General features: G+C 37.4%; 2 protein-coding genes across 3 annotated transcripts; both read right to left on the minus strand.

The window, feature by feature from the left end:
* Nucleotides 1-937: 937 nt before the first annotated feature.
* On the minus strand, nt 938-5509 carry LOC310733006 (uncharacterized protein). Its single transcript, XM_083553841.1, has 8 exons — nt 5137-5509; nt 4740-4798; nt 4207-4275; nt 3967-4121; nt 3611-3662; nt 3189-3263; nt 2909-3079; nt 938-1122 (listed from the first exon to the last, which is right to left on the minus strand). The coding sequence occupies exons 2-8, from the start codon at nt 4744-4746 to the stop codon at nt 953-955; spliced, it is 699 nt and encodes a 232-aa protein (XP_083409967.1). The 5' UTR covers nt 4747-4798; nt 5137-5509; the 3' UTR covers nt 938-952.
* Nucleotides 5510-8974: 3465 nt separating this feature from the next.
* On the minus strand, nt 8975-15366 carry aldh9a1a.1 (aldehyde dehydrogenase 9 family, member A1a, tandem duplicate 1). 2 transcript variants are annotated; one of them, XM_083553842.1, is made up of 12 exons: nt 15162-15366; nt 14111-14270; nt 13782-13927; nt 12536-12665; nt 12284-12418; nt 11962-12158; nt 11198-11338; nt 10455-10643; nt 10176-10263; nt 9854-9995; nt 9640-9752; nt 8975-9547 (listed from the first exon to the last, which is right to left on the minus strand). In XM_083553842.1, exons 2-12 carry the CDS (start codon nt 14259-14261, stop codon nt 9453-9455), a joined length of 1527 nt encoding a protein of 508 aa, XP_083409968.1. In that variant the 5' UTR covers nt 14262-14270; nt 15162-15366; the 3' UTR covers nt 8975-9452. The 2 variants fall into 2 exon arrangements, with proteins under 2 accessions (XP_083409968.1, XP_083409969.1); XM_083553843.1 differs by having other exon boundaries at nt 14111-14267; nt 15162-15303.
* Nucleotides 15367-15550: the final 184 nt, after the last annotated feature.

Raw genomic sequence — 15550 nt, forward strand, 5'->3', positions numbered from 1 at the left:
CACTGAGAGTGGCTGGGGATGGTTCCCTGACCGGGGATCGAACCCGGGTCGCAACAGTGAGAGCGCTGCATCCTTACCACTAGACCACCAGGGGACCTTGGGTGTATTGATTACTGTATGAAATTGTAATTGGCTGTGAACAGACCAGAATATGCAAAAGTGATATTTATTCCTCTGCATATGAATCTGGATTTTGAAATGTATAATAACAAACTCATCATCATTTGATCTGCTTTATAATTAAAAAAAGGAAGCATATATGTTTTGAGAAGTTTAACAAAAAACATTTGAAACATAGTCTTCTAGTCTTTTCACAACACAAAAATCACGACAAGAACCTGATGGCCCTTTTACCACTCATATGAAGAGTCCTGGTTGTTCCGAACCACTTCCGATTAAGATAAATATAAAGTCTACATTCTTCTTAATTGAAAGTGGTTTAGAACAACTAGTGTCATAGTTCAAATACTGAGGTCAATGTGATATTTCAGCTTTTTTCTTTTAATACAATTGCACATTCATCACAAATCTGTTATACTTTGTCATAATTGAGTATGGAGTGTAATGTAAAAAATAATGAAAAAATGAATATTTCCTCTGAATTCTATGGTGTTTTCATTTTTATTCTAAATTCCTCCAAAATGATGAGGGAGTCTGATAAAGCCATACAGGAACTGATTACTTCAAGTTATTCCTGCTAAAGGTCATTCTACATGCTGTTGAACCATAGGGTGTACTTAGATAATTCGCATTCTTATTTTTTTTGGCTTGATAGTTTGTAAAATAAAAAATGAGAGTGTAATATCATGTGTTGTTCACTGGAGGTTGTATTTACCTAATTCCAAAACCTGCTAAGGACTAGACATAAAACCACAGAATTCAATACAATGCATTTTCTTTTTAACACACACACACACACACACACACACACACACACACACACACACACACACTAAAACATGCAGTGGATTATACCTGTTTTCTGTTTATTTTTGGATTTCCTCTGTCTTGGGCCATCCCCAGCATGTGGCATTTCCTGGTTTTCATTTTTGCCTTTGATGCGCTCTTCATCTGAAGTGTCATGGTCTTCTCGTTCACTCTCTCTCTGTTGGTTATGCAGTCCTACATTAAAGATGTAACAAAAACTTTTTATTTTTAAAATACATTTAAAACCAGAACAATAAAAATCTTTGAAAAATTCTATAAATGTAGTACAACTACAGTTTCTGATGCTTTTATACACAACCTGTGTGAAAACAAATAGTCCTTGGCTGCCTCTGCATGAAAATGATTATGTCCTCCATCACTATTCATCTGCTGTGTGGTTGTCTGATTGTGAGCATTGTGAGCAAACTGTATTATCATATTTTCTTTACCATGTTGGGGCAATTAACTCAACTAGCAGCAACATCTTCGTGAAGAGGTTAAAAGAATTACATTCTAAATCTAGACTTGGGTGTAACACTAAACACTATATCTAATCTCAGGAAAACAGGGGAAATGTTCAGGGAAGAAAGAACACATAGGAGGTGATTTAGATTTGCACATTGTGGTTGAAAGTATTAGGATAACTTATATTTCCAGCCATATGTTGTTACCCAAACTGTTACCACAAAGTTGAAGGCACACAAATGAACGGTTGAAATAAATCCTGACAGTGTAATATGTTGTGTTGTTCATCTGAGGTTGGATTTGCCTAATTCTAAAACCTGATAAATCCCAGAGCATTTATAATCTGTTCTGATATGTAAAACTATAGATTCAAAGATGGTCTGCTTTCTTTTTCACATGACCTTTAGACACAAACCCACATTCAAAAATACATGCAATAGATCAGGGGTGGCCAACCAGTCAGAGACCAAGAGCCACATTTTTTACTGTGTTACCGCAAAGAGCCACATCATAAACATGGGCACACATGAACATCACCCATCCCTTCCTCTTACACACACACACACACACACACACACACACACACACACACACACACACTCAGTTCAACAAAGTCCACAATTAAAAATATAATAATTTACAATAGCGTTTTTCTTTTACTATGCATGTTGCTTAGTGAGACTTCTGGCATTCCAGGTCAGAGTGCAACTGTGATTCAATAGTCGTGTTAATGTCCAATATTCTGTGATCAACAGTGTGGCGGGACAGTTGGACGTCTGATACAATGCGTTTTAGTTTGTCGTTTTCAGAAGACAATATTTCAACAACGTCACTGAGGCATTATTTAACAAACTCCCCTTCATTGTATGGCTTTTTAGCCCGTGCAACGTTCCAAGCCAAATATAATATTCCAAGTCAAAATTAAAGCAACATTTTTGGGAAAACTGTATCTGCTTTTCTGCCTGACTTTTCAAAGTGACCAACTTGTGCTTGTGAAGTTCAGTCCCTTTCGGAAATTCCTGGTTGATGTTAGCATGGAGTGAGCTGAAATGGTGCTGAGAATGACGCCTGACATAGGGCAAAATTACTTGCCATTACGTTCAACATAATAAATATAAACTCTCTCACTCTGTTAAAAACGTCCTGTGTTCATCTTCATATTTTCCTTTTGCTGTGCATTTTTCCTGCCATTTTGAGAGCGAACTTGACACAAATTGTTTACTTAAAATTTAAGTAAACAATTTGCATATGGAAGTTTGTGTTTGGGTTTTTTAATGTGCGTGTTAGCTTCGCTTGAGTTCATTACGGTATTTTCGTCAAATGCGCATGTGCGTGAGATGAAAATACCGCAAAGTTTCCCGGTAGGGGCAAGAGCATTTAAGTCTTAAAAATACCGTATTGAACTCAAGCGAAGCGAACCCGCACATAAAAAAAACACAAACTTCGATATGAACGTAAGAGCTGCATGAAACCAGCCAAAGAGCCGCATGCGGCTCGAGAGACGCGGGTTGGCCACCCCTGCAATAGATTATACCTGTTTTCTCTTTCTTGTTGGATGTCCTTAGTCTCGGGCCATCCCCAGCATCTGGTACTTCCTGGTTTTCATTCTTGTCTTGGACGCGCTTTAGATCTAGTGTGTCATCGTCTTCTTCTTCTGCATCAGACTGACTACTAACTCCAATTGTATCTATCATTAGAGCGTATTATATATGTTTCACTTTTTTAAATCTGTTTCATTTTAGTAGTGTAATATGTGTAGGCATCGTTCAGTAATTCATTATGCACAAGTTAAATACCTTTCTCACTCTCTTTCTGTTGATTATGCAGAGGAAATTGAGTATCAGTGTCCTCTGTTTGCTCAGTGTCCAATCCTACATTAAAAATGGAAAATGAGGTTTTTATTTCAAAAGTAAATTCAAAACCAGAACAAAGAAGATCCTAGATAAATTAATGGAAATGTATTAGAACTACAGTATTCTAATGCTTCTACATACAAACTGTGTGCTAAGTCTAAAATGGTTCTTGGCTGCTCATGCCTCCGCATGAAAATGATTTTGTCCACGATCACTATTATTATCATCATTTGCACAAATGCTTTATTTTAACAGAAATGTATTCAGCTGCTGTGTAGTTGTCCAAATCTGAGCATTCAGAGCCTGTGAATGTGGTGGATTCAATAAATGCAAATGGAACAGGATAATCCCATTTCTATAATCACCAGCATCTGAGTTACATTGTCGTTCTTCAGAATTACCACTGTCTGCATCTCCACTTGTTAAACGGAAGGTAAAAGTATATTGTTAATGTAGAGAGTAGATATTAAAAGAAATGCAACAAACAGAAAGGAAAAACAAATGCAATAAATCATTATTAAATTCTATGGACAACAATGCAATTGGACCTGAAAGAAACCAAACATGACTGTAAGAAATACTTAGAAACTATTAAAGATTTTAAATGTAAGATTTTAGAAAGTGTCGACCTAAAGTTTTTAATAAACAACAAATTCTATTAACTTTTTTACTTTTCAGCTCAGACACACAGACACATTAAAAAATACATGCAGCAGATTATACCTATTTTCTGTTTGTTGTTGGATTTTCTCGATCTCGGGCCATCCCCAGCATGTGGCATTTCCTGGTTTTCATTCTTGTCTTGGACGCGCTTTCTATCTAGTGTGTCATCGTCTTCTTGTTCTGCATCAGACTGACCACTAACTCCAAATGTATCTATTATTAGAGCATATTATATATGTTTCAATGTTTGAATTCTTTTTCATTTTAGTAGTGTAATATGTGTAGGCAAGATAAATACCTTTCTCACTCTCTTTCTGTTGGTTATGCAGTCTTGTATCAGTGTCCTCTGTTTGCTCAGTGTCCATTCCTACATTAAAATGCATATTGAAGTAAGAAAAGACATATACTGCAAATAAAAGTATGTTTATGATGTCTTTGAACATGCTAGCATTACATCTTCCCTTCACATGAACTATTAGACCAAAACTTGCACAAAGACAGCTCCATGAAGATATGGTTCACATGGGTTGGGTTGGAATATCTCGATTGGCCTCTAAATTCAACCCAATTGAACACCTTAGGGATGAACTGGAACGCTGACTGCACCCCAGGCCTCCTCATCTTACATCAGTACCTGACTTTAACACCCTTGTGGCTTAATGAGCACAAATCTCCACAACCACTCCCAGAAGATTGGAGATTATTATAAATGTGGAATGGGCTGTTAAAAAAAAGCACTTATAGCCACGTGTCAAACTTTTGTCCATATAGCATATAACTTTATGATAATGATAATTACAAAGAGAATAAGGAAAATGCACAAGTAATAACCATTCATTTTTTCAGCACTATCCAGCTGTGTGTCAAATCAGTGAAAATCTGTGTAGCTGCTGTTACAGAAAAAATGCAATCATAACTTAGAAATAAACATTACCATATATAGTTTAAATATAACAATAGTGCCATGAACAGCATGTCATTGTTAATGTTATTCTTAACTGTCCTGAACCCATTAACATAATAAAAAAACATTACTAAGAATACATATAGTGTAAATACAGTTCACTAATTCAGTGTAAACTATGCTAACACTACTTTTACAGCTAACTTACCCAAGCTAGCTAGGATACTAAGTTCTGCTAGGTGCGTTTTTTACGCCGAATGATCTGATATGATTAAAATTAGACTTTAAAAAAAAAGGGTTTTATGAAAAATGCTTAATACTTGCCAGGTCTATTTGGTCCCTGATCAGTAGTTTGTTTTCTGTTTTGTCCTAACCGAACTGACTGAAGCGAGTCGATAACGTCATTATGCTGTGTACGGAGGGCGAATTCCGTCTCAGAGTGACAGCAAACCGGAAGTTCCAAAGGTTTCTCTTTTGGTTAAATCATCTACTTCATCGCTTATTAGTGTTCTCCCAAAATTTAATTATTGGACTAAATGTATAGTCATTTACCTTAATTTATTTGATGTACAGTTCTTTCGATTATGGCGGAACGTATTATTTGGGCCATTGTTTCCTCGGAGGTTTTTGTGTCGACTCACTGAAACTTTTGGATACTTGGTGGTTTTGCGCTCTGCATGAAAAGCCACAATACACTAATTAATTAAAAATCCCACACAAATATGATAAACTGTTTCTCTTTGTTCAAACACAATTTTTTTAAACTACTTCCAAAAATATGATGTTTTAATGTTGCATTTAGTAAATCGTCATTTATTTACAAATATTTTCTTTTCATTTAAAAGTAAAGGAGACGTGTTGACATGGACAAATCAGATAATTTTCAAATAAAATGGAAAAACAGTTAAAAGTGTAATTTAGCGCAACTGGGGCTATAACGAAATGCATTAAACAGTTCTAAACGTGCCCAAACTGTTTCAGAACTGTCGTTTGGCTTATTACTTTGTTAACCAAATTCCAGGACCACCAGCTGTCTGGAATTGTGTTAAAATGACGGTATAAGCCCTTATGAAAAAAAAAAAACTGCCTGAAATAGACCAAGATCTCACTAGAAGTTACTACAACTGAATTAGACACTAAAAATAAAGAATGATTGATTTTATTTCATTCCAACTTTTTTTTATATACAGTACATCTGGAAAGTATTCAAAGCTCTTCACTTTTTTTTACATTTTGTTATGTTACAATGGATAGATGGGGTTATGTTAGGAAGGCCATCCAGCATAAAACATGTGCCAAATCAAAAAAGTCCATACCAGATCAGTCGAGGCCCAGGTATTGTTGACCAACAGGGTACTGGTGGAAATTTGGCTACTGTTGGCCGAAAAAGGAAAAGGAGAGGGGGAATGTCTACAAAGAGTGCAGGGAAAGGAGAAGTAGAGGAGAGTGGAGGTTAGGGTGGGCACTTTAAATGTTGGTACTATGCCTGGTAAAGAGAGAGATGTAGCTGATATGATGGAGCGGAGAAAGGTAGACATGTGTGTTCAGGAGTCTAAGTGGAAAGGTAGTAAGGCCATGAACATTGGAGGGGGGTTTAAACTGTTCTTTAATGGTGTGGATGGAAAGAGGAATGGTCTAGGGGTGATCCTGAAGGAAGAGTACAGTAAGAGTGTAGTGGAGGTGAAGAGAGTTTTGATAAACGTGAAGATGGAAGTTGAAGGGGTGATGATAAATGTCATCACTGCTTATGCTCCACAAGAGGATAGTAAGATGGAGAAGAAAGAAAAAATTGAGTAAGTTAGAAGTGGTGTAGAGTGTATTTAGGAAAGAAAGATTGATGATTGGAGCAGACTTCAATGGGCATGTAGGTGAATGGAATAGGGGTCTCAAGGAGGTGATGGGTAGGTATTAGAGTGCAAACGAGTGTGGCGTGGGACAAGATTTGATGGGGATTTGGTGCAGGTGGTAAAATACTGTGTAAGGGTTGCGGGAGAATAAAATCATTCGTGGGACTCCCGCAAAGTGGTCTTAAAATATGAAAAATAAATAAATAAATTACTAAAAAGAAATAAACTATGTATCTACTGCACAAAAGCAACAATGGCAAAAAAAAAAAAAAACGATTTACAGGCACAAGGAGTGCTACATATATTACTTCATTAATAAAGAAAGGGACATACGACACAAATTCTTGGCCTGTTCTTTTTTATTTTATTTATAAGATATCGTTTTATTTGATTTTTTTATGTTCTGAAAGTTTCATGTTCATCATTTATACAAAAGAGAAGCTAAAAAAAAAACGTACAAAAAAGCATAGTAGCGAGAAGAAGCAGTCAGTGCATTGAAATAAAACTATTTATACAGTTTACCCGCAGGCTTTTGAGGGCGGGAGCAAGACTGAAAAATCCATCCGTGCAGGTCTCTAGTAGGTATGGCCTTAAGGAGAGGAATGTGGAAGGGCAGATGGTGGTAGATTTTGCTAAAGAATGGAAATGGCAGTGGTGAATACATGTTTAAAGAAAAAGGAGGAGCACAGGTTGATGTATAAGAGCAAAGGAATGTGCACACAGGTGCACAGGAGATGCAACCTGAAAATCATTGTCAACTGTAAGGTGTAAACAGCATCGGATGGTGGTCTGTAGGATTGCTATGTAGGTGAAGAGGATGAGGAGGAGAGTGAAGAATGCGGTGTGAGATCATTGGGCAACTACTGCAGAAATGATACAGGAGACAGCAGAGACAGGTTGGAGAAACAGAATTGGGATCGACAGAGTGATGAGAAAAGTAGGCAGGAGTACAAGGAGATGCAGCAGCAAGTGAAGAGGGATGTGGCAAAGGAAAAGGCCTATGAAGAGCTGTATGAGAAGTAGGACACTAAAGAAGGAGAAAAGGATTTATACCGATTGACCCGGCAGAGGGACCAAGCTGGGAAGGATGTGCTGCAGGTGAGGGTAATAAAGGATGCAGATGGAAATGTGGTGACAAATGAGGAGATTGCATTGAGAAGGTGGATGGAGTATTTTAAAGAGCTAATAAATAAGGAAAATGAGAGAGATAAGGTTGGATGATGTAGACATTGTGAAGCTGGAAGTGAGAGCAGCTATTCAGAGGATGAAGAGTGAAGTTGGATGGACCAGATGACATACCAGTAGAAGTGTGGAGATGTTTAGGAGATGGCAGTGGAGTTTTTAACTAGTTTGTTTAACCAGATTTTGGAAGGTGAGAGGATGCCTGAGGAATGGAGGAGTGCACGGGAACCAATTTTTAAGGATAAGGGAGATGTGCAGACCTGCAGTAACTATAGGGCTATAACATTGATCAGTTGAATACCATGAAGTTATGGGAAAGAGTAGTGGAAGCCAGGCTGAGAGGTGACAATCTGTGAGCAGCAGTATGGTTTCATGCAGAGGAAGAGCGCCACAGACACATTATTTGCTTTGACAATGTTGATGGAGAAGTATAAAGGAGATCAGAAGAAGTTGCATTTTGTGTTTGTGTAATAAGAGAAAGCATATGACAGAGTGCCAAGAGAGGAGTTGTGGTATTGTATGAGGAGGTCAGGTGTGTCAGAGATGTATTCGAGGGTGGTGCAGGACATGTATGAGGACAGTGTGACAACAGTGATGTGTGCAGTAGGAACAACAGACTGGTTTAAAGTGAAGGTTGGACTGCATCAAGAATTAGCTGTGACCCCTTTCCTGTTTGCAGTGGGGATGGACAGGTTGTTGGACGAGGTCAGACAGGAGTCTGGATTGTGATGTTTGCAGACGATATGATTTGTGGCGAGAGTAGGGAGCAGGTTGAGAAGAGATTTTATGTTCATATGAACTACTTATTTAGTTTTTATAGTAATTATAGAAATCCTTGATGCAGCACATGATAAGTGTCTGCATAATTAGACATAAGAAATGTTTTTTTTAGATCTTCCACATTGCATATGAAAAAAAGAAAAAAAAAATGCCCTGTTCAAGACAGGTGAGCATGTCTCTTGTTGTTTTGAACTGCTCAATTGACAGTTTAGATTACCATATTAATTTTTTTAAAAAGAAAGAAAGAAAAACCCACACCTTGCAAGTGTCATCTTCATCAGACTTATGCCTTATACATGAGGTCTAAAAGATTAAAAGTACATGAATCAACATTACGCAAATACAGAGACTCATAACATTCTCATTTAATTCTAAGTGACAGAAATGTGAAAAAGGGGACATTACCACAGTCTACACTGATTGACCACAGGAGCCAGTTCCCATTTACATGTTTATATAAATAGGAACAGGCAAAAACAAACTTGCAACAAATTTTGCAAAACTCAGAAAATGTAGCTGAAATCATGGAAACATGGACACGATCTACAATGATAGAAAAAAAAAATATTGCTATTTATCTTTCAGAACAGAGTCATAAACGATAAACCTCAGAAATGCATTATAAAAATCTTTAATGCAAATATGACTAGTGTATTAGGCACTTCTGTGTAATATGGTTTTGGCTCAGAACTATTTTGAAGTATTTGAAACTGGTCATTCAGGTACAAGTTTACTAAATGTTCAGTTATGGGTTTTTGTATTTTTGTATAAACAACTGGATGGTTTTTTGAATGGCAAACCAGTCATTTTGCAATAATACAACATAACCTTTTAAAAGTAGTTATCAACATCTCCCATTTCCACCACAACAGTTTTCAGCTGGGAGTAATACTCAATGGTCACCATTCCATTCTCTCTGCCAAATCCTAAAGAGAAGAAAACAATTTTTTTAAATAAATAAAAACAAAATCATTGTAATGGAAATAAAATAAATACAAAAAATCAGCAGCAGCTATACCAGACATCTTGTAGCCTCCAAATGGGACCTCCACTGGACTGATATTATAATTATTGATGAAGCAGGTTCCTGCTTCAAGCTTTTCAGCTACTCTGTGGGCTCGAGAAATATCCCTAAATGTATGTGAAACAAAATGTGAAAAACAGGGTTACATTAGTTTTTCTGATAGACTAATTTGATATCTGAAGGTAACATTAGTGCAAAAAAACTTTACCTGGTGAAAACTCCAGATGCCAAGCCAAAAGTTGTGTTGTTGGCTCTTTGCAAAACCTCCTCTTCTGTGTCAAATGGCAAAATGGACATCACAGGCCCAAAGATTTCCTCTTTCACACAGGTCATGTCATCTCTGCAGTTATCTGTAAACGAGGCAACATATGAAAATAAATCTATGTCCATCTGGTTTCATGCTTAATGTGCAAAAAAGAATATACAATTGGCAGAACATTAAATGTAACATTACTCATGTGAATACAATCGAGACATAATTGTTGTTCTATATTTGTAGTTTTTAAGAGTTACATGTAAATGTTACTTACCTAGTACACAAGGGGACAAAAAGTAGCCTCCTTTCAGTTTAGGGTCACTAGAAACAAATGGCTCTCCACCACAAAGCACTGTGGCTCCCTAAAACAAGAAGCAAGACAATATAACTACACTTCTATTTTACATATTGCTACAATTACTGCTGTGTACAGTCACCTGTTTTGATTAGACTATTGTTTTGTCCTAAGGTGTTCTACTCTCTTTTTAACAAAAGGAATTAGATTTAAAAAAAAAAAAAAAAAAAAACCCCTTGAGCTGGTGTGCAGTTGTACCTGTTCTTTAGCTTGTTTAATAAAGCCCAGCACTTTTTCCATGTGGGGTTTGCTGATCAGAGCTCCCATTCGTGTCCCATCGAGTAAAGGATCTCCAACAGCAATGGCCTTTGTTCTTTTCACAACCTCCTCTATAAATGGCTTCATAATCTCCCTCTGCACGAAGACCCTTGTCCCGTTGCAACACACCTGCAACAAACAGAAAACTTATGATACCTGCAGTATGACTGTACTTATTTAAGGTCAACTTAAAAAAGAGCAACCATGAGCTTACTAATCACTTTAATAACTGGTGAAAAAAAGGCAAAATTTGTTGACATCCATAATGGTTTTTCTATCAAATATTTAGATTTAGATTGTTAATTGCAGTTATAATATCATCCACTCTTTCAGGAAGTCTTACCACTCGATATTGTAGCATGGCTGAGGGGATTGCCCATTTAGCCACAAATGAATTAGGAACATAGTAACATCAAACTGATGCGTTCTGGACTTGGCATGTATTCAGTGTTCCTTATCATCCCAAAGGTGTTTAGTGTGGTTCAGGCCAGGGCTTTGTTTAGGCAACTTGAGTTCTTCCACACTAAATTTAGCATACCCAGTCAACTGCATACAGTAATGTCCCATACCATTTTTTTAATTTAATTTTAATAGTTTGGGGAAGGACATCTAGATATAACCAAATATTTGACCATATATATTCTAACCATATTTTAAACCAAGCTGATATTAATTCTTATTACCTCTCCCTGGGTAAGAAAGTTAGCCATTAGAGCTCCTCTGATAGCATTCTCCAGCTCACAGTCCTTAAAGATGATAAGTGGTGACTTTCCTCCCAACTCCAGAGTCACCTGCTTCACACCTTTTGCAGACATTTCCATGACCTTACACCCAGGGAATACAGAATGCAATTTAATGTTCCATTATGATACCCTGGATATAAACACGCTCTGGTGGTATAGAAGCTTTCTTTCAGATTACATATTTCCACAAGGCGTTTAAACTTTTCAGGCAACACTAATCTTCACTTCCTGTATTCTAACATTAACTTAACGTTTTTACTTTTTTGTGTGTGTGAAATTAGCAGTATTAGTGACCACCAGTGACAATACCATTGCTTTGACTTGTCTTGTTGCTACGATTATTTAAGTTTTTCCATGTTGTGACAAGTGTGCATGGAAAGAAAACAGCACCTTCATATTTTATATAGGTCATGCTTCAGCTCATGTGAAATAAGCATAAAACCACATTTAAAACTTTGGTTGCTTCTTTGACAGCTCCTTTACTAAAGCAAGAATCATACATGAAACAAGGGGACACAGGCATTCTGTATTTACTGGGTGGTGCAGCAGAACAAGACATTTTACCAAAAAACAGATGCCCAACAAAAACCTGTTAAATAAAGTGCTACTTTAGAAGACTTCTCCCTAATACTCCAGGGGCAGGCAAAAAAATAAATAAAAAGGCCAAAATCTTTTTCACAAACATAATCTTCTAGAGTTGTTACCTTCTTTCCAGTAGGCACACTACCAGTGAAGGACACTTTGGCTACCATGGGGTGGTGGCACAGCAGTGTTCCGGTCCCAGCTGCTCCCTGCACAACATTAAACAGCCCATCTGGCACACCAGCTTCTTTATAGATCTCTGCCAGAATAACCGCAGTCACTGGTGTCATTGGAGATGGCTTAAACACCATGGCATTACCTATGCAAGTGAAAACATAAGAGAAAGTCGGTACCAGTTCGAATGTTTGAGTCTTATATAAGATACGAAAGCTGTGAAATGGATATACTCTAGTTGCCTGAAGTAACTAACTTTTCCTTACATACCACATGCTAGTGCTGGGGCTGATTTCCAACAAGCAATCTGGAAAGGGTAGTTCCAGGCTCCAATTCCCACACATACACCCAGTGGCTCTCTGCGAGTGTAGGCAAAAGATCCTCCAGGAAGCTGAATGTGCTGGCCTGATACAAACATTTATGTGTTTTCAAATGCAATATTGTAGACCTAGAAATATGTTCTGAATAAGATATTGCAAAGAAATGCATTTGTAGTTTAACAATGAATAGCTATAAAAATACCAGCTAGTGTGGGAGCAATTCCAGCATAATACTCAATAGTCTGCCAGGACACATCAATGTCCACCTTAGCTTCAGTGATACTTTTTCCGTTATTCATCACCTCCAATATAGCAATTTGATCTCTGCGCTCCTGTTAAATGAAACATGGAGTAACGTTTACAACTTAACTTCCCAAATTCAACCTAAAAGCAGATAATATATGCAAAGCCACTTCATGCAGGGATTAAGATTACACCCAATGAATTACCAGCCACACAGTGTTATCGATGTGCCGACACCAATTTGCAGTGTTACTTAATGTGTAGCAGAGAGTATTAGACATATACTGTACCTCTCCTGTCAGTTGTAAAACATCAAGACACATTTTTAAATATTATTGCAGATTTTCACTTGACTATATTAAGCCTATAAAAGACAATCTCCCATGAAAGTATTGGAATGGCATAGTGTTAGTATTAAGAGGTGTGATTCTTCCCTGAATTCAGAAAGGCCTACGGGCATCGCAGGTCGTATGGAAAACCTCTCCAAGAATCAAGTTTCGTTCGGGCATGATAAAAATCTAACACAGTCAATTTAATTGCTGTTGCTCCAAACTGAAAAATTTGGGTAAGAGAGCTAATAGTATACAGAATTATATCTAATATTGACATCTATGTCAATAATTGCCCAACTGTTGCATTCTGACATTTTTCTTTTCTTCAGTTGTAGTTTTTTTTTGCTGGTTTGGCCAGGATATAAACTCTTCATCCTCCCACCCCAAAGAAGTCATTGTTGTGTTGACAGTCTGTTTTGGGTTCAATAAATTCTGTTGCTGTCTAAACCATTAAACTACAGCTCCTGTGAGCTCATAATGTTTTGGATCACAAGCAGATCTTTTTTTTTTTACCCTCCATACTTTGGCTTTTTACTCACTTTGGTAGGGAGTAATCGTGATTAAACATTATTTTAATCAGAATTTTTTATAATTCATTTTATGTCCAACACAAATGTCTCCAGCATACTTCCCATTCCACTCAAATACTTTCAGAGGGGACTACATTTCACTAAAAAGGTGCCACGTGCTGTTCACTTATATCATTTGCACTTTTTGCATTGACCTTTAAACAATACAAATATGTCTTAAATATATACATAAATATTACAATACATTATATGTTATCCATTATCTTATATACACACACCCAGCTAGAACCTTTGGGATCTTGTAATTTTATTGTTAGGAAACACTAAGGATAAAAGTCTATACCCTAATTATGCGTGCAGCCTCGAGCAGGATCCGAGCTCTCTCTATACCGGCAAGTTTACTCCATTTTTGGTAGGCAGCGTGTGCACTCTTTATGGCCTGATCAACCTCCTCCTCCCCACAGGGTATCATGTCACACAGCACATGGCCTGGAGATTGCAAAGTATTGTTTAATGCAAACACAAAATGTTTGAACATGTCTAAATCTTTTAGGAATACTTTTACATACGGTGCACAACCTGCAGGGCAAAGTCCTTTAATCAGTTACAAGTAAATAAAAAAAACCCACTATGCCATCCAAAAATGGTGTAAATGCACGCCCAAACACTTACCAGTTGCAGGTTCATATACTGGCTCAGAATTCTTGGTGTCCTTGCCTTGAACCCGAGCTCCACCCCAGAAATTCAGAGGTTCCTTCACAACCAGACTCCCAGTAGACACGTTGTGAAACTCCGGCAGTGAAAGAAGTGGTGTTTGAGCCATTTTAGACTGCTGAAAGTGGAAAAAAGTTGATTATTATCACCAGAGCATGGTGTGCTAGCAGGAATATGAGACATGTATCAAAAAGACAAAGTTCATGCTCCCAGATTATTCCTGTAATTCCGGTTCCTTTAGACAGTTTGGGCCATTTGTCTACATAGGGGCCCCATTTCCAACCCCTCTCCCTTTACTCACACAGGCCTGTCCTGCATGCAAGGCTATAGCAGGGTGTGGATAAGAGAAAAGCAGATTTGTTTAAAAGAATAAGTATAAAATGTAAGTAATTTTGTTTTTTTTCCCCTCACAGAGAGATTGTAGTATGAGCTATTTATCGGTCTTTTTTTTTTTGACATCCGTCTTCACTACTTGAAAAGTAAAGCTGGAAAATAACTTTAGGGGGATAATAGGGCTATAGTGCAGTATCTGCATACAACATATGCAGTAGTGTATAACAAACAACGCCAAAATGGGCGACAGAGGTTTTCCAAGAATAGAACAGCTCATCCAGTCGGTTATCTAGTGGTCGTTTTTGTGATTTCCGATTGTGTAAAAAAAATGCATTTTTCACTTTTACAGCCCTGTCTGCTCATAACATGCTAACCAATATAAATATGCTAAATTGGGAAGAAGTTGCGCAATAAAACACGCCCCCTATTCTTTCATACGCTGTAATAAAAAAGTAACAAACAAAAGTATGTCAGGGACACACACACACACACACACACACAACACATTTAAGCGGTAAAATATGTTTGTGATGCATGAAAACGCAGCACGAAAACAGTCTCAAATTAGAAATCTAAACCGATTTACGATATGCATTAACGGTTTGAATTGATTGCCATTTTATTGTGGATTACATGCTTTAGTTGATCTAGAAATCATCAGTAAACCTGCCGTTACCGTGTAGGGTAGGTGATGGTCTCTTAGTGGAATTGCGGCGTGAGCAAGTGAGAAGCTACTTCACTTCACCCTGCTGGAGCTGAGATGAAATGGCCGTTGCGCTTCAACGTGCAGTTATGTCGTCAAAGCAAATCCATTTATCAAGTAATGATTATGTAACAGGGTGGGCTGTGAACTAAACACGCGCTTTCACTGGTTTGTATTCTAGCACGTCAGCACATTTGACACACGAACATCCAATCACGTTTTAGGGAATATAATTTTACAATCTGAAGTTTTATGGTCATAATCTGCAGGATTATGATCCTTCATTGCATCATTACCTTCAAAGACGTTGCACGTCGTAAATGGGTCAAATGTGCACTAGTAGAATAAAAGTGTTTCTCAGT

The sequence above is a fragment of the Silurus aristotelis genome (genome assembly GCF_946808225.1).
Source record: "Silurus aristotelis genome assembly, chromosome: 11".
Classification (NCBI taxonomy): Eukaryota; Metazoa; Chordata; class Actinopteri; order Siluriformes; family Siluridae; genus Silurus; species Silurus aristotelis.